This window comes from Pseudonaja textilis, chromosome 1, assembly GCF_049901715.1.
Source record: "Pseudonaja textilis isolate UNSWEBS1 chromosome 1, rPseTex1.2, whole genome shotgun sequence".
Taxonomy (NCBI): domain Eukaryota; kingdom Metazoa; phylum Chordata; class Lepidosauria; order Squamata; family Elapidae; genus Pseudonaja; species Pseudonaja textilis.
The window spans coordinates 274,421,272-274,440,499 of NC_141990.1; the positions used below are offsets into that span (position 1 = coordinate 274,421,272).

The 19,228-nt window shown below is 33.6% G+C and overlaps 1 protein-coding gene across 3 annotated transcripts in view; it reads left to right on the plus strand.

Moving 5' to 3' along the window:
• Nucleotides 1-19,228, plus strand: part of RASGRP1 (RAS guanyl releasing protein 1) — a 43,857-nt gene that overhangs the window by 18,639 nt on the left and 5,990 nt on the right. For 2 of the 3 annotated variants that reach the window (XM_026710458.2, XM_087921835.1), the window contains exons 2-11: nucleotides 921-1,052; nucleotides 1,779-1,932; nucleotides 4,717-4,890; nucleotides 5,532-5,648; nucleotides 6,596-6,871; nucleotides 8,897-8,977; nucleotides 10,270-10,374; nucleotides 11,648-11,757; nucleotides 12,443-12,587; nucleotides 18,529-18,565. In XM_026710458.2, coding sequence (XP_026566243.1) covers nucleotides 946-1,052; nucleotides 1,779-1,932; nucleotides 4,717-4,890; nucleotides 5,532-5,648; nucleotides 6,596-6,871; nucleotides 8,897-8,977; nucleotides 10,270-10,374; nucleotides 11,648-11,757; nucleotides 12,443-12,587; nucleotides 18,529-18,565 — 1,306 coding nt within the window. In that variant the 5' untranslated portion in view covers nucleotides 921-945. The remainder of the gene's footprint in view (nucleotides 1-920; nucleotides 1,053-1,778; nucleotides 1,933-4,716; nucleotides 4,891-5,531; nucleotides 5,649-6,595; nucleotides 6,872-8,896; nucleotides 8,978-10,269; nucleotides 10,375-11,647; nucleotides 11,758-12,442; nucleotides 12,588-18,528; nucleotides 18,566-19,228) is intronic. The other variant, XM_087921836.1, reaches the window with a different exon arrangement.

Sequence of the window (19,228 nt, forward strand, 5' to 3'; positions counted from 1 at the left end):
TGGCATTTGCCTGGGCATAGCCAACTCTGAGATACGTAATTCACTGTCACCCTTGACCCTGCTTTCCCCCCACTCCTCTGGGTGTATCATCCAACGAAACACATCCATAGCCAAGTGTCATCAATCATGTTCTCCAATTAGTTTTTTGTGCTGCAGAAGTTTTAGTCATCTAGTCAGTCTCTGAAGAAAATATGAATGGAATGCACTTTCGATTTCACACTGCTGCCTGCTCTTTGAACCCCCCCCCTTCTTTTTGTTGACAACTATAAAACGTGTATACAAAATGTTTTATGAGTTGACATGTTATATAACGGTTTTAGGTAATGATTGTTTTATATTTATTGTTTTCTTGGATTGTTGTATGCTATCGAAAGTCACTTTCTGTGACATGGATAAATAAATAAAATTGTACAGAAAAACAATACAACAGGATATAAAACAATCTATAACACAAATCCCGTCTAGAATATATGTCTCTTTCCACCAAAGTAAGTAGTATGAAGAAAAAAACCCTCTTTTCTTTTACCTTCATTTTTTCTGGAAATTGTACCTTTAATATGAGTTTCTGGAGAACAATATTAATCCTATTTTCCAATCTCCACTCTGCAAGCATTCAAATCCTCAGGGAGAGGCTAGAGTATCACTTCATACCTGCATGACAAAGAGCCTCTTCTCCCTTGTGAAGATGTGGATTCTAAGTCTACAGTCTGCATAAGGTGATGTTTAGTGGCAATATTTGAGATTTTTTAGTTAACTATAAAACTGCATTTACAAGTATATTACCAATTTTGGAACAAATGACACCAAGGTTCTGAAGAAAAGCCAGAATACATATTGTTCCTTGAAATAAAGAATTGCAATTTACAATTATATATGGTATATAATTGTAAGTACCACGTTTCTTTCTTTTTTGTACACAGGTATTGGATAAGAGAATTCTGGATCATGTTTAAAACAGATACCAATCTTACAAATACTATGGAAGAATTTCAGGAATTGGTGAAAGCTAATGGTGAGGAGATACACTGCCGCCTAATTGACACATCTCAAATGTGAGTGTCAATGCCTTAGTATAGAATCCCCAATAAATAAATGATATGGCCATTGAGGGGGTGGGGGCAGGGAGGAGTTGGTAATTTTTGTATGAAATGATTTCTTCATATGATTAAATGGCAGTGGTTAAACTCATACCTTTTTTTAATTTGTAATGTATATCTGTGGTAATTATAACCATTCATTTAAATCACAGTTTGATATTACAAAAAGTGACTTATGACCATTTTTCATACTTGCAACTGTTGTAGGATCCCCATGGTCATGTTATGAAAACATTGTACAAAGTTGCCAGTATAACTAGGGATACTTTTTATTATTAAAAAAGTAGTATATTTTTACACTTGTGTTGTAAGCCATCCAGAGTTACTTGGATAGTAAGATGGGAAGCATAATCAATTTAATGAATAAATATTAAATTCATGCTAAGAATTCAAATCTATTTTCTAGTAGTAATATATCATTCATCTGCTAATTCAGTCAGATGATGATATCTTATTAGATAAAAAGTGACAATTTCTAAACTTCTCAACTTTCAAATACACATAATTTTGCCATTTTAGATTTATTTGGTATAGAGATATAAGATACACTTACTAGAAATTAATAAACATTACAGTAGCACCTCTTTTCATTGCTTCTATTTGCATGATTTTGAGACAAAGGAATATGCTAGTAAATATTCTTGCTGGTAAAATTTGATTTTTTTCCCCTTCTTTCTAAAGAAATGCCCGAGATTGGTCGAGAAAGGTAACCCAGAGAATAAAATCTAACAGCAGTAAGAAACGAAAGGTTTCACTGCTCTTTGATCATCTGGAACCAGAGGAGTTGTCAGATCACCTCACCTACCTTGAATTCAAGTCCTTCCGACGAATATCAGTGAGTCAATGACTTTTTATAAGTTAATTGCAATTTTAATTTATAAATAACTTATAAATTATGCAGTTCCTTTGAATAATGCATGTAGTGAGATAAGTTCAGTATAAAAAGATGAAGGCAATGAAGTAATGCTTCCGAAGCAGAATACATTTTCCATCTAATTTTACATTTCTGAGAGAAAGGAAAGAGATTGTGATGATTGTCAATTGATGCATGCTTAATAGTATCCAGTGACCTGTTGTACAACTGACACACTTCCAATAGAATGCAAAGGTAATTAACTCAAATAATTAAGATTCAAAAAAGCTCAAAGTTTTACTATGGAAGATATGAAAATGAAAAGGAAAGGCTTTCTTTTAACAAGCACACTTCTTAAATATTTTGTTTAGAATATAGAAGCAGAGTCCATTTGTTAGTCAAAATTTTGAAGGTGTTGGAAGTATCTCCTTCCAATTTGGTCTTGAATTAAAAGTGATTCAATAAATGCAGTCATATAGGAACAATAGGCAGTGGCACGGGCAATGTTAGAAAGTTCACCTTTCAATTGCGTGTATTGTTTGTGCACCTTGAAATTTAATTGGTTGAAACTTGACTGGCCCTCTCCCTGATTATCATTCAAGATAATGTTGGAAATACATCTTTCTTAGGACAAATGACACTGTTGATGTCTCTGTATGCTTAAGTCCAATTAACTGAAATTATTGTTTGGCATGACTGATTTTCTTCCATTTCTAATTAAAAGTTTCTAATGATTTAATTGGAATACATACACACATACACACAGACACAGACACACAGTCTTGTTGAACTATGATTGGATAAATGGAATATATGGTTGGTAAATAAGGAAGAAAACATACTGTATTGGTAAGCAACTACTGTATATCTAATAGTTGGTTTTCTCTTTAAAAAGTGCTTCTGCTTATGTAAGGCAAGTATACCCAAATTTGCCAGATCTTTTTGTTATTTCACTGTGGTCCATATTACATATAGAAGAATAGTATCTCTGGAAGCAGAGAATGGACTAAGTAGGAGGATTAGCAAAAATCATATCTCTTATTTTGTCTAAGTTGAAGGGTTTTCTTCTAGCAATGAAGCCTGGCCACTTAGCCTATGGCTCTTTCTCCTCCTACCAGTTGCAGTGCCTATGCTTGTGGAAAAACATTGAGATTAAAGCTAATAATATAAACTCAGGTGAACCAAGAAACCTGGCAGGCTCAAAACAAACGCAACTGGCCACCTTGAGCCCATGGTGACCAACATATTAATTTATAGTAGTTTAAGCCAGCAAAACCAATATTCATCAGGAAGGCAAAAATGGAGTAGGATTAGTTTCTAAGCAAGGACAGATCATTATGAATATTGGTTCTTTATCTTCTTTTGCTTGAAAATGTATAGCTGAATTGCTTCAAAGCTGTGGAATGAGTCCCTGGTCAAAGAATCAATATATACGTGTCTCCTCATATGTAAGTTTAGCACTTCAGAAAAGAAACTTTAAAGATTCTCACTTAGTCATGTGTTTGTACTTTTTATTTTGAAGTCTGGTTTCAGGATTTTTCTCATGTGCTTAATTAAAATATAATGGTCATGGAAGCTAGCCACATTTTGTAAACAGCAATCGATTTACACAAAATTGATGTTTAAGCTTGTATAAAGCCCATTTTTCCATTTAGGTTAATGGTTGTTAGCTAAGAACAGCAATGCCTTATTTTTTTTTCAAAATCAGTCTTGATTGCATGGAACAGGCTACTTGGTTGCATAAGAGAGTTGATGATAAATGAATGCTATGATAATTTTATTTATGTACAAATGAAAGAACTATTTTATGCACTGATGTAAAATAAATAAGCATTTGCTTTTGGAAGAGTATATTTCATAGTAGTGTCCATGTTCTGTTGCTTTCTTTTGTTCAGGGCATCATTCCCATAATAATTGTATCAAATATTATAAAAGCCAGGGAAGGACATTTTAAATGAGGCAATATACCTCACTGTAGATCTTGCATGTAAAAATAGAAGGCAAATTTCTGTTTGTATAGAAATTGATAACTAAAACAAGAATCTGATTTTAATAGATGACTTTTTGAAGCAAATTTCATTCTGGAGATTCTTAACGTAGGAATTCTCATGAAAATACTATGTTCTGACTGGAACTATTTTATGTCCACCATAAACACCTTTAAGTGTTTACAGCATTGACATAGCATTAAGAGATTTTCTAATCAGTTTTCTAGAACATTGTTGTTTTTTTAAGTTGGCTAACTAACTTCAGATTATATTTTAATAACTCTGTTTAAATATCCATAAACTAAGTACAGGCAGTTCTCCACTTACGACCACAATTGAGCCCAAAATTTCTGTTGCTAAGCGAGACATTTGTTAAGTGAATTTTGCCCCATTTTACAATATTTCTTGCCAGAGTTGTTAAGTGAATCACTGCAATTATTGAATTAGTAACATGGTTGTTAAGAGAATCTGACTTCCTTGTCGACTTTGCTTATCAGAAGGTCACAAAAGATGATCACATGACCTCGGGACACTGCAACCATCATAAATATAAGTCAGTTGCTAAGCATCTGGATTTTGATTACGTGACCATGGGTTGCTGTAATGATCATAAGTGTGAAAAACATTCATAAGTCACTTTTTTCAGTGCTGTTATAACTTTGAATGATCACTAAATGAACTGTTGTAAGATGAGGACTATCAGTAGAGGTTACATAGAATAATTTAATGGAAAACTATATTTGTTTAAGCTGTCAATTAATGGTTACATTACCTGAAGTTTACAGATTATCAAAACTACATCATAAATGGATGTGTGAAGGACAATCCGACAATGGAACGCTCAATCACACTTTGTAACGGTATTTCACAGTGGGTACAACTAATGGTATTAAATAGACCAACACCACAGCTTCGAGCTGAAGTATTCATCAAGTTCATTCATGTGGCCCAGGTCAGCTCTCTTATGAATTGTTTTCAATTTGTTTTAGTCTTCATTTGTTCATTTAATAATTGGTGTTACATTCAATTCACTATTACCGTCATACCCCTCAAGGCTAACAGTGCCTGCTCTAAATAGGGTCTTTTAGAAGCGCTGCAGTGATCAGTCATTTCCCTTTTTTAAACAGGCTTAGCTGACATTGCCAGTATTGTTGGGATGGGGGCTGAATGGATTGATAGTGAGTATTGTATTGTGAGAAATGCACCAAAGCTGCCAAGAACATTGGTACCAGTGTCCCTAGAAATATGGGAAAAGGAAATGGGCAAGATAAACATATGCCTGGGCGGGCGGAAATCTCTTGGAGCATGAGGCTGGATATCCATCTGTTTATATTAGATACCAATTCTAGGTCTGGTTCTTTTATCTTATCAGATCATGTTTCCTATGGGGGGGGGGGGGAGTCAACATTAAAAGATCTGTAAACTAAAAAAAAGCATTTATCCAACTCAGGGCAAGTGGGTTAGATAACTACAGAGCAAAATTTTGTTAATAACACTGAATAAAATGTATTTAAAACTGTTTTAGGAAAAAGTTCCTTTAAGTATTATTGAGATAATACTCAGTTCAATTATATTAATTTTTTTTAAATACAGAAACTTCATCAGTTGCAAAATTTCAACACATTAATGGCTGTAATAGGAGGTCTTTGCCACAGTTCCATCTCTAGACTTAAAGAAACAAGTTCTCATGTTCCTCATGATATCCATAAGGTTAGTTGTGTTTTTTTCCTGGTTTTTGTTTATTTCATAATATCCGTAATAAAGCTGTGCAAGCAGTTTAGAAAGACACTAAGCAAAGTGAGCTCCAATTTTCTGAATGTGCTGTCGCAAATGTTTAGGCACTGTTTCCTCTTGCCAAGTTACTTCATTTTGGTGGCAATTCCACTGGAAATGTCTTTGTCATATATGTACACATGCTGAGATGGTACCTTGTCATTTCACACCTTGAGCCACAGATTGGACAAAATCTCTGCCATTTTGTTATGCATTCCTGTGAATGATTTGCAGAGTTTTAATTAATATACCATATTTTGACTATAAGACCACTGAAGACCATTCATCAATGTGTTGTCCAAGATTAATACATGATAAAGATGATGAACTTCATGAATATTTAAAAATCATTATTCTATTGAGAAATTTAGAAATAATGATTAAGTTGTTCTGGCCAAAGTTTGCCACTGAAACGGTATTTTCAAAAAGTGATAGTTTATATAGGATTGGGGTATATGATTGCAAAATGCTTGAATATATGTCTGAAATGACTATAACACTAAGCACATAATTTAATAATACATATAAAACATGTCATAATGACTCTCTGGGAAGAGGAACTGCAAATTTAGATTAACTGAATCTGGGTAAGTGACTTTAATCTTAAATTTGATGACTGAAATTCTAATTTGTAAGGCTGACTTTCAATGGACTATAGCAGTGGTTAATTTAAATTGAAAGCAGAGACTTTGAATCATTTCTTTACAGTTATGTTCAAGTTTGTGAATTCTTCTTATGCTTAATTATTACTGGGCATTATATCAAAACAGATATTATACTTGTGTTTCATTGCAAACTTGCTACAGTAATTTATTTATTATACTAAAGTGAACCCAAATTATGAACAAAGCTGACTGAATTTGCTTTTGTTGGTTTGCCTTTAGATATTCAATGAAATGACTGAATTGCTGTCATCTGGTAGGAATTATGATAATTATAGACGTGCTTATAACGAGTGCAGTAACTTTAAAATCCCTATTCTTGGAGTACACCTGAAAGATTTAATTTCTCTCTATGAAGCTGTGCCAGATTACTTGGAAGATAAAAGAGTTAATATGCACAAATTGTATTCTTTGTATAATCATGTCAATGAATTGATACAGTTGCAAGAGATAGGTCCCCCTCTGGAAGCTAACAAAGATCTTCTCCATCTCCTTACAGTAAGTCTCTATATTTATAGATTGTGTTTTATGTAATCTGCTTTTACTTTTTAAAAAGTTACACCAGCCTGAGCTATTTTAAATAGCTCAGACACTTTGAAAGTCTCTGCTCAACTCTATACGATGCAAATATTTAACTGATAGGAAAGCAATTCTTGTCATTTCTGGAAAAAAAAAACAATGTTAATTTGTTTTCTACATACTCTGTGGTTCCACTGTTTGTGAGCTAGCTCTTACTGTAGTTGCTTAGTACTGTAACACACGTTTCTGTAGAATACTTTAGTTAGTGTCAGAAACAGCTTTCATTTATTTTGGATTTCTGAAGGTTTAGAATTATCTAATTTAGAATTTAGAATTCTGAAGGATGAGACCTTAATCCCAAAACATATTTCTAATTATACTTCAGTAAAATGATACCTGCTCAGACTTAATAGATTGTAATCTTCCACAAAGCTAGTGTAAAGCTAAGTGAGAGTATAAATACAAATGCTTTATTGTGAAAAATGAAATAGGATTTATTTACTAATATTGCTCCTCTAAAAATATTGTCAATATTTTTTAAAGCTCAATTCAATGATTGAAATGAATCCACACAATAGTTAACATATAAAATCAGGACATTCCTGGGCTAGGCCAGAGGTAATGCTGACAAAACTGTCAGTATTATGATTACTCTAGCCTCTCCTAGCTTGGTACTTTTCAGGTGTATTGTAACCAGAATTCCTAGAATTCAACAGATTGGGGAGGAATGGTCTTATCCTCTCCTGTCTCCTTCATACCCATCCCCATTTCAATGTAGCTATGAGAAGCTTCTGGTTTCATTTGAACTTCACTTAACAATAGTGAGTGGCATCATACCATGCTCCTTGGGGGGAAAATTGATTAGACTTCATATTAGGATTTGTACAGGTAGCTCTGGACTTATGTTTGGTTGCTTAGTGCCTGTTCAAAGACCTGCCTTAAGGCTATATATAACCTGAATTTAAAATTCCAACAGAGGCCCATCCCCCAACAATCACATGATCAAACTTCAGGCACTTGGCAATATGGCCACATTTATGATGATTTTCAGCATCCCGGTAATCATTTTATTATGGTTTTTGGTAAAAAGAACAAGCCTTTGGGGAATAGTTGGTTTGCTTAATGACTATTTCACAACTGTGGATTCACTTAACAATCACTATAAAAAAGGTGTAAAGTCGATCACGTAACCAACTCATTTTAAGATTGTTATGACTTACAAGTGTAATGGGCAGACTCCACTACAGTTTTAAATTGACTACCACTACATATAATATCTTCAACTTTTATTTAACTGACTCAAACCTTCCTTTCCCGCCCTCCCCATCTCTCTCTCTCTCTCTCTCTCTCTCTCTCTCTCTCTCTCTCTCTCTCTCTCACACACACACACACACACACACACACACACACACACTCACTCACAGACATATAGTTAACTCTCTTCAGATCAGCTTGAGCAGTCAAAGAGGAAGATTGTAGGAACAATAACAATTATATATTAATTTGCCCATGATCATTTCCTGATTCATTGTGATATTTTCTGGAATCTAGGACAAGGAAGAGAATTGTAGTTGTCTTTCCTAATATCATAACTGTGCGCAGATATCGCAGATGGAATAAGGCCTCTGACAAGAAGTTATTTGATTGAATTGGAAAGTTTACATCCCATGAAACTGAAATCCTCATATGTAATCTATTAAGATTTGAAAGTGGATAACTTTCCTTCAAACTGGATCTGAACTATTTAGACACTGCTTACATTTCCAATATTTTTTTGTTTTCAGAAAAATATATTTAAAATGAGAGTAGAATTTGAATAATTTGCTTTGGGAGTAAGGTCAATTGCTGATATATCAGCTGGAAAAATGTGTTCATTTTTTTCTTGTGATGTCTAGGTTCATGATACCTAGGTGTTTGTCTTATATTAGAGACAGATTCAGAAAAACAACATTTTTGGAGAGCACTATAGCATTTTGAAATAACTGTTCTTGTGTTTATTTTCAGTTGTCACTTGACCTTTATTATACAGAAGATGAAATTTATGAACTTTCATATGCACGAGAGCCAAGAAGTCACCGGGCTGCAGTAAGAAATTTTGCTCCAAAACAGGATGTAGAGATAATTTAATTATATTACAACAACAATTATAAATAATTTAATATAACCTATAGTGGTAATTACTAAATAAGTACAATGCAGATACACTTATATGTTGCAAACATACATTTATATGTCACAATAGCAGTGTTAGCTACTAATATATATACTATTAATTGCAAAAATTTAATTGGCAGTCAAAAGTAACAATAACACCAAAAACTTTTCTTAGCCAATCAGTGTGCTACAACAGGGAAGCTTCCACTTAGACCTCACTTAGCTTTTTTGAAGGGAAGAGGCATGTGAAAGTAGAGATTCAAGGCATTTTTAAAATTACGATTTATCTGTTAAGCATAACAGTCAGAGGATATAATACAAACAAGCCAAAAATATTGCCCTGCTAGTAAAATACTGTAGTAGTTACACAATAATCTTTAACCATGCCATCATTTTTAACAGTCTTGACCAGAAGAGTCTGCAAGGGCTATAAAATGAGAACTGGAGCTGCATGTGCTAATGGAATCATAAATATGAAACATCGCCAAATCACAAAATATCTATGTTTAGAAACTTCTGACCTGCAGTTTCTTTTTCACAAGATCAGCAGTATCTTGGAAAAGGCCAATCCAGACCACACCATCAGCAATAATGGCAAGCGGTGGTGGTTGTAAATATATTTTTAAGAGACCTTCTAAAGCTGAAGGTCTTAAATAATAAAAATTATAATAAAGCTGACTGTCTTCTTTGTATTTCAGTATTGGGCAACTCCCAATTTGTTTTTGTGACTTTCAGAGCGTTCCTTTCCTCAGTAATGCCTCCATTTCTGGTGACATTAGTTCTGTGCCCCCTCAGAAATACTTTTTTTTCACAAGTTGCTGAAAAAAAGAGGATAGATTATGATCCACTAATTTGCAATTCCCTTTCTACCTTTTTCAAAGGCAATGCTTCACTAGAGGTACTTTGCTGTATGGTAGTGGCTAATAATGCTATCCAATGTTGTCCTGGATTGAGATTTCCAGACACAGTATTAATAAAAGTGTAGTTTTGATAATATGGGAAATTAATTAAATTTATGTACCACTCAACTCTCAGCAACTCTACATAAAATATGTAAGAAAAAATATTATTAAGTTGAATTACCCAAACTATCTGGCAGTTTCACTTTATTAATGCTTAGTAATACCATACTAAATATTGAAATATTCTAAACATATAACTGTTTTTAAACATTTATGAATGCTTTTCCTCAGTAAATATCCAAATACATTTTACTATTTTAGCCATTGACACCCTGTAAACCACCAGTTGTAGCAGATTGGGCATCTGGAATTGCACCCAAACCTGATCCAAAGATAATTAGTAAGCATGTCCAGAGAATGGTAGATGTAAGTATGCTATTTTATTTATTATAAATGTTTTGAGTAGTCTTCTGGGTTTTGATTCATGGTATGTTAGTTATGGGGTTCATTGCAGAATTCCCATTTCCATTAGGATATTACTAGAAAATATGTACTATTGCTGTGCTTCTATATCTTAATACCTTCTTTTTCATTTACTGTATTTCATTCCAATCCTTTGTTTGGATACCCCTGTAAAAGCACTTTTTCAAACAAAGAGGCTAGGAAAGATATATGGCAACCCCCTGTCTATATACTATCATTCCCAGCGGTATTAGGCCATTATGCACTTACACTAAATAAAATCTAGCATTGGGCTTCATGATAAGATGTTGTTTGCTGTCTAGTTTAACCCTTTGTCTCAATTCCTGATGTGAAGGAACATTTCTGCTGGCAGCTCCCCATGATACAAATCCAGAGAAGTGGATTTCAGAGTAACCTAAATTAACACTTTTTTTTTACACCATTGCAAATGCAAATCTAAGACCTGGCTACAAAACTTTGAAAAATGTGCGTAAACTCAGAGTAAATGGTTAAGGTACCAGTCTAGAAAGCAGGAGACTCTTAAGTTTTATATTTATTTATATTTCATGTTTCTAGTCCCATCTTAACCATAAAAGTGACTGGGTGTCTTTGAGTCAGTTCCTCTCTCTCAGCCTAACCCACTTCACAGGATTGTTGTTATAAGGAAAGGTTTGTTGGATATGTTTGCTGCCATGAGTTGTTTATAAAAATAATAAAGGTGGAATACAAATAAATAAATAGTATTTTAACAATTAAAGGTAAAGAAAGAGAGCACTGCACAAAAAGGCATTTGTACCATTTGATGTTAGAACGAAATTATTTGCCAAGTTAGGAAATTTATATGACATTTTTAAATAAATACTTGACTAAGCTGCATGTTGTATATTATATATTATGCAGAGGACTAAGTGGAGACCTTATATTTTAGTAGAGAGTGCAGAAGCTAAGTACTGCATATAAATGAAACACTTTTAAATGCCAGATAATTTTTAATGAATTTAAAGGCGAAATTGATTTTTCTTCATTATATGGTACCATTCTAAAAAGTATTTTAAAATTAAACCGTACAAAACATCCAAATCTCTATATAGCTATTTGTATATTAAATGCTATTTCATAGAACTAGAAGGAACAATATAGCCAATATAATCAATTTCCTAGTCAATTAAGGGAACTGCAAGTAGTATTTGATTTATTTCAATTACAGCTTTTCTTATTTTCCTATTACTTCATGCAGTCTGTTTTTAAAAATTATGACCATGATCAGGATGGATATATTTCTCAGGAAGAATTTGAGAAGATTGCTGCAAGCTTTCCTTTCTCCTTTTGTGTAATGGATAAGGACAGGTATTTACTAATAAATGTTCTCTGATTATGTTTATATGTATATCATTATTTAAAGAAAGTATTGGATTTGTATAATATCTCACAGAATTGTACATACTTATATTGCTTCCTTAAGTTTGATTTTCACTCGGGATGGGATTTTCAAGATCATTCCTTGAGCTTTTGACCAGTTGACAAGGCTTTTCTACTCTCTTCGTGTGGTTGTTGGATAATGTCAGGGAAAAGCTTGGTTTCAAATAACTAACCTTAGAGCATGTTTATAAATGCTTTTATATTTAAAGTGTACATTTTTCCTCCTCCTTTAAGCTTGTTCATTCTCTCAGTCACTTAGAATTCATATAGTGCAATTTGAAGGTACAGTGCTAGTAATTATTCCCCGGCCTGCTTCTTTGTTTTCATAATTGTACAGCATGTTCAGGATTTTTTGTGAAGGCTGTTTCTCAAGCTGGTTTTGAAGAACTATTAAGGAGCCCTTGTGATCTCTTTGGCAGGATTGTGTAGGGTGTGTGCCTGTGTGTTTCATGTACTTCTAGATATTCTTTGCTGTGAAATTGAATTAGTGCTTTTATATTAATGAGCTGGCAGATGTGTGGCTGAATTGAAATGAAGGGGGGAAGACATTATTAACTCCTTCTGCTTTAGATGCATTAAGCCTCAATTGACCTTTTTGTTTGTTTGTTTGCAGGGAAGGTCTGATTAGCAGGGATGAAATAACAGCCTATTTCATGAGGGCCAGTTCAATCTATTCAAAATTAGGTCTTGGCTTTGCCCACAATTTCCAGGAGACCACTTACCTAAAGCCGACATTCTGTGACAACTGTGCTGGATTTGTAAGCATGGGGATAGGGGGTATTTGAAAAGTAAAATTATATCTCATAATGTGTGTAACAAATTGTTATCAAGAACTGTTCGGTTGCAATAGTATCTCCAGCTTTTTGTTACTATGGAATTTGTTTCATTTCATTTTTGTGCCTTTAATACTTTAATTACTGTTAATCAGAATGGGCCATATCCTCATTAAGGAGGTGCATGCTTTGCATAATTAAGGTTTTAGGCAGGGGTGGGATTCAAATTTTTAACAACCGGTTCTGTCGGCATGGCTTAGGTGGTGGGTGTGGCTTGGTGGTCATGTTATTGGCTGGGTGTGGCCAGCTCAATATCACTCACATCAAGGCATGCATCTCCTGCCCTGGCCTCTCATGACTGTGGGGATGTTGCAACAGTTGTAAGTGTGAAAAATGGTCATAAGTCACTTTTTTCAGTGCCATTGTAATTTTGAATGGTCACTCCACACAAGCAAAGTACCAGCAAAGGAGGGGAAAAAAACTCCAGAGATGTTCCTGAGACAGGAAGTCTAGTCCTGCCAAGAATGTCATAAGGGTTAATGGAGAGGCAGTTTCTGTAAGTAACACCAGAATGTTTCCCTCCTGCCTTCCTTACAGGATTAGGCCAGTAATAACTGGTTCTCTGAATTGCTTAGAATGTTAACAACCGGTTCTAGAGAATAGGTGTGAACTGGTAGAATCCCACCTTTGGTTTTAGGTCAAATTTCAGAAATTTTCAGTTTTAGCTGTGGAGCTCTGAGTCTTCTGACAATGTGTAAATCCTGAAAAATTGCTGCTGCCACATCATATTAACCATTGGTCTGATTTAATGGAAACATCATTCCATCATGGAATTCAATAGTATTGAATGTAAATACTATATGTCAACATGTAGATGTCCTTTGAAGGCAATGACTAGGCCTTCTAATCTTCTATAAAATGGCTGCATCATGTGTCATTAAGCTTTGAAAATATATTTGATTATTGAAACATCTGTGTTCTTACCAAAGGAAGCTTAGTATGATATCTCAGAGCTCTTGACTCTTTGTTTCATAGCCTTCACTTATAATTTGTGGCAGCAGTTCCTGATATCTTCATGAGAAGAAGATTTAACTGTCCCTGACTATAATACTTGATAAGAACCATTTAAGCCATCTAGTTTAACTTTTCTATGCATAGGAATCAAAATTAAAGCAACCAGTTGCTACCTAACCTACTCTTAAACACATTAACAAAATTACCATCACTTTGGTTAATTGTTCTACAACTGTAGAACAGCTGTTACTGTTAAGGATTATATTTAGCAGTCAGTACTTTGCCTTCCTTTAACTTAAATCTTTTATTGTGTGTCCTGCACTTTGGAATGAGACAGGAAAAATATGACTTTCTTTGATGTGATACCCTTTCAAGTATTTGAAGAGTGCTTTCATATCCTCATTCCACAAAATAATGTTTACTAAAACCTAAACATACCCACCTCCTTTGATTCTCTTCGTAGTTTTAGTTTCTTATGTCCTTCTTTAAATCTGTTCCTATTTGTCTGAATCCTTATTAAAGCGTAATGCCTAGAATTAGATACAGTAGTTGGGGTAGGAGTCTGATCAAAGCAGAATAAAATGGAATTATTACTACTTATGATTTGGAAATCATGCTTTTTTTTAACATAGCCTAAAATGTAATTGCCTTCATTATATTATAATCTTTTGCCTTCTTTGCAACTATATCATTCAGTTTTCAAACTGCAATTCTAAGACCTCTTTTGAAAGTAATTTTGCTAAATCATTGAGCAAAACTCCCTGTCTCCCTTATTATAACTGTGCATTTGATTTTGTTTTCTAAGTGAAAAACTTTGTAGTTTTTTTCTTAAATTTCATTTGGTTACTTACATTATACCAGTATTTCTCAAACCTACTTGATTATTGTTTTTCATTTAATTTCTCTCATGTGGTATATTACCAATCCCCCAATTTTTGTTATTTTGCAAATTTTATAAGTGTTTCTTCTACTTCACCATTCAAAATAATAATAAAAAAGAGTAAAATTCCAGGATTGATATTTTTTTTATAAGAATTTTATTAATTTTCAATAAACAAACATACACATACAAAACACAAAACATAAAAACATAAAACATAAAAACACAAAACTTTTTGGAAAGCGGCTTAGTCCCGGGTTACATCTTTTTATGCAGACATAAATTCAAATTCATGCTCACATTATATATCATTTCATATCTTATTTACCATTCTACATTTTCTATATAGCTTCTCCCCTCTTTTCACTCTCTTAATTCTATTTTATTTATTTCATCTCAATTTAAATCATTATGCTTATATCTTTTGTCTGTTCTGTTTCAATTATCTATTATCTTTTCTCATTGACACAAAATTTCTCCTGTAATCACTGATTGAAGTATGACGCCTTTATATCTTTCCCCTAAATAACACTTAAAATAATATATAATTTTCATTCTGATTCTGCTTAGTACACTTTGCAGTTTTCTAACATTATTTCAAATACAAATACAACAATACAATCGTATGTACTTTTGCAGAATCTCTTTTTAGATTATATTTTTACCCATTATCTCTGAATGAATCCTGTTTCTTTACATCTTGTTTCAAACCTTTGTAACTTCTCTTCCCTTTTTCCCTTTCTTTCTTTTCCAATCTAGTCTTTTTACCCCCTTGTTTAATCTCCACCCTCTTAATCTCCACCCTCTTCTGTATTCCTCTTTTCTGTTGCTTTCTAACATTGTAATGATTTTTCATCCTATTTTTCCCTTTTTTGGTTGTTTTTTTAAGTCTTAATTTCTCCTTTCTCTTTCCCCTCTTTCCCTTTTCTTCCCAAATTAGAGTTGCTTGTTCATTAAAGATGGCTTCTTCTTCATCCCAATCTCTTTGTTCTTGAAGTTTCTGATAGGAAGAAATTGCCATTTCTGAAAAATAAAAAACAGATCCAGAAGAGCCCTTCCCATCTTGTTCCTCTTTTAGCTTTTTAAATTCCTTTTTCAGATCATCAACAAATAGTACCATTGTGAAAAATTTTTAAAACAACCCAAATGTTTTTAGTCTTTCAAATAATAATTTCCAAAGTCCCAAAGTCACCAAGCAATCCAAATACACACAAACTTTCATTTAAACACTTTCTTCTTTTTATACTTTCTCTTCCTGGGGTTACAGTTGCAAAGTTCCAGTTAAAAAATATCTTTTAGAAGTCTTGTTACAATTTAGCTCTAGTCTAATAAGTTCCAAGCAGCCTCTCCAGCAGAATCTTAATATTAATTCTTTTCCTCTCCCTTCCCACTTACAGCAAAAAAAAGAGGTTTTTAAAAAAAATTTCCCCAAGTTTTAGAAATCTTTATTGTCCCCTTGGCTTTACCTGTTGATGCCAAAGCGGGCTTTTCTGATTTCCATCTGCTGTCACTGTAAGGAAGGAGAATGAGAGAAAACAAACTTTCCCTTTTACTTTTGTTCGCCGCTTTTTCTGTCTTCTTTGGGAGCGATGTATCTTTAGTAAAATTTAAATTTCAGGGTATTTAAATGTTCCTTATTGTCCCGGGTCAGCCAGTAACTTTCACTTCAAACTTCTTCCTGCACAATTCTTATCTGGCTGAAGGCTTCTTTGTGGTGGCCATTGCTGACCGCCGCTCCACCGCCTTCGGAAAAGGGAGTTAAGCCGGCTGAGGAGGGGGGTTGCGATTCCTCCAGACCCCTGCCTGGTTCTCCCCTATCTTCAGCTACCCCTACAGGGTAACTATAGCCTCCAAATCCGAATGGATCGGGGGCACTCCAGCAGCGAGCACGGCAGAAACTGCGCATGATTGCGGATTCCTGCCGCCGCCGAAGCCTTGCAAACCAGAAATCCAAAATTCCAGGATTGATACTTGTGGCACCCCACTTAACACCTTTTTTCAATTTGATGATGAACCATTGATGAGTGCTCTTTGAGTGTGATTTACAAGCTATTTAGTTTGCCATGCCATCTATCCACATTTAAATAATAAGCATATTATAGGTACATTGACAAATTCTTTGCTGAAGTCAGAATACACCAATAGTAACCCTGCAATTTATGAAGGAAATTAACTAATCAAAAAAAGTTACAGGGTCTGGCTAGATTTGTTAGTCTGACTATATTAACAAATCTATTATTACTTCTGATAATTGCTGCATTTTATTTATTTATTTATTTGATTTGATTTGTCAATTGCTTACAAGATAATAGGTATAAGTATAAACATGAGTAAGAATACATAATTTTGTAATGTTTCCAATGTTTTGTAGACTTATACTTTCAGTATTTCTAAAATCTTGTCAAATATTGATGCCACAGATCATGGTTCTTCCTCTCCCGTTTCTGTTTTTTGTACATAAATTCAGATTTTCATTCTTTCAGTCATCTTGTCCATTGTTTTTTGAGAATATCTCAAAGGTAATACGTAAATAATTTCAGTATCTTAGGAAGTGATTCATTTTGTCCTAGAGATTAAAGTAAAGCAATATTCCTAATCGTGTTTCTGTCAGCTTCAAAGTTTAGTCCTTCATTTTGTGTTTCACTATTTCTTAGTAGAGTACATATTTTGTTGAAGAATACTGAACTAAACAGGAATTTGATAGTTCTGTGTTTGCTTTGTTTCCTGCTACACTTTTGTGTTCTTTACATATCAGTTGATCTTTTGTTTTCCATTGTACATACCTGAAAAGACCCTTTTTGTTATTAGCATTCTTTACTAGTTTCAGTGCATTCTGCATTTTCCCTTTCCTGACACAGTTCTAGAGTTTTCTGTTTATATGATTTCTTTGTAATTTGATGCTACTTCAATTTTCTTTATGTATCCTTCCCCCCTAGTTTTCACTAAACTTTTTGTACAGCTACATTGATATCTTCCACAGTGCTTTTCATTGGAATTTTTGCACTTGTGCTTTTGACATCTCTTACTTTAGAAATTTACATCCATCTTGAGTTTTTTCCCTCTTAGCTTCATCTACTGTGGGATCCTATTATCCTTGCTTTTAAGTTTATTAATATTTAAATTTATGCATTTAAAATCCAGGTGCTTTTTACAACATTGCCAAATTCATTCACTTAGACTTATAAACAGGAATGCATACACTGTAACTCTAAGACATGCATCCTATGTATGTATTAGAATTACATACCTTCCTTTCTCCCTTGCTTCAGTTCTTGGAACAAAGTATATTGTTCATTTGCTATATTTCAATCATAACAGTGTCTTCAGATGATTCATTATACCTGTTAAATCATATATTTTCTTCTGTACTACAAACACTTTTTGGTTATTTACCATATTCTGAGCATGAATATGAAGGCATGCAAAGCTACCCATTTCTAACACTTTTAATCTCAGGGATGATTTAATAGTATTATGCTAATACTATTGAGACCTCTTGGTAAAAACAGCTTTTTGAATTCCTTTTACTGAAAGTAGCTGTAATATATATCAGGAAAAAAGATCAGTATTTAAATCTTGATAATGGTCCATAGACCAGTAACTAACTGTTCTTAAACTTGTATAAATTAAGTTGAAACACCTGTATCTTCTCTTGATCATTTTAAATGCTGTTCACAAATCAAAATGCTATGAAAATTGTAGAGAATGGTTAATAATTAGCTAAGATATATATATAGAGAGATTCAGAATATTTTAGGTTGTGTCTATTATACTGTTTTGGAAAGATTTTTAATTTTTTTGGGGGGGAGGGGAGGGAAGAGGCTTTCTTCTTTCATTGGTTTCCTGCATGGTATTTTTACCTGCTTATATTGAGGGAAAATACTGTTTTGAAATAGAAATAGAAATAGCCATACATCTTACATTTTTGATGATTTCATGAAACTGAACTTTGAAATAAGAGTTAAAACACCTCTTAAATGTATGGTTTAACTTGAATGCCATATTATAATGTGTTTTTCCTTATCTTTTTAGCTTTGGGGTGTTATTAAACAAGGATATAGGTGCAAAGGTAAAATAACTTTGAGTTCAATCATCTTTGATTGCAAATTGTCCATTGTTGTATCCCTTTTTTCATTTGAATAACAGATTTAAAATTATTTTAGGAATAGGATTTTTAGCATAATAAACTAGAACATAAAAATTTCCCTATCTGTGTTGCTCCACTGCTTTGTTCGTTTCCTGGGTAACTGCAAAATCTGGGAGGAAACCATTGGGAATATATGCAGAGATTGTTACATCACTTCATGTTCATCTTAGATTATTAACTGGCAGGTGATTTTATTAAAAGGTATAATTTGACTTTTAGTTAAGTAGCAATACCATGTAATACTGTTCTATATTTTGATTGCTTAAAAGTATACTTTAAATGCATTAAAGGTATGAAAAGGGCTTATCCCTGGTAAAACCCACATAGCCCTGAATTACAGTTCATGTAGCGTTTCCTTGGTCTTTGCAAAATTTGGAAAGAACAGAACAGAACAACAGAGTTAGAAGGGATCTTGAAGGTGTTCCAGTCGAACCCCCTCTCCGCTAGGAAAGCCTATAGCATTTCAAACGGTGGTCCAATCTCCTCTTAAAAACTTCCAGTGTTGGAGCATTCACAACCTCTGGAGGCAAGTTGTTGCACTGATTAATTGTTCTAACTGTCAGGAAATGTCTCCTTAGTTCTAGG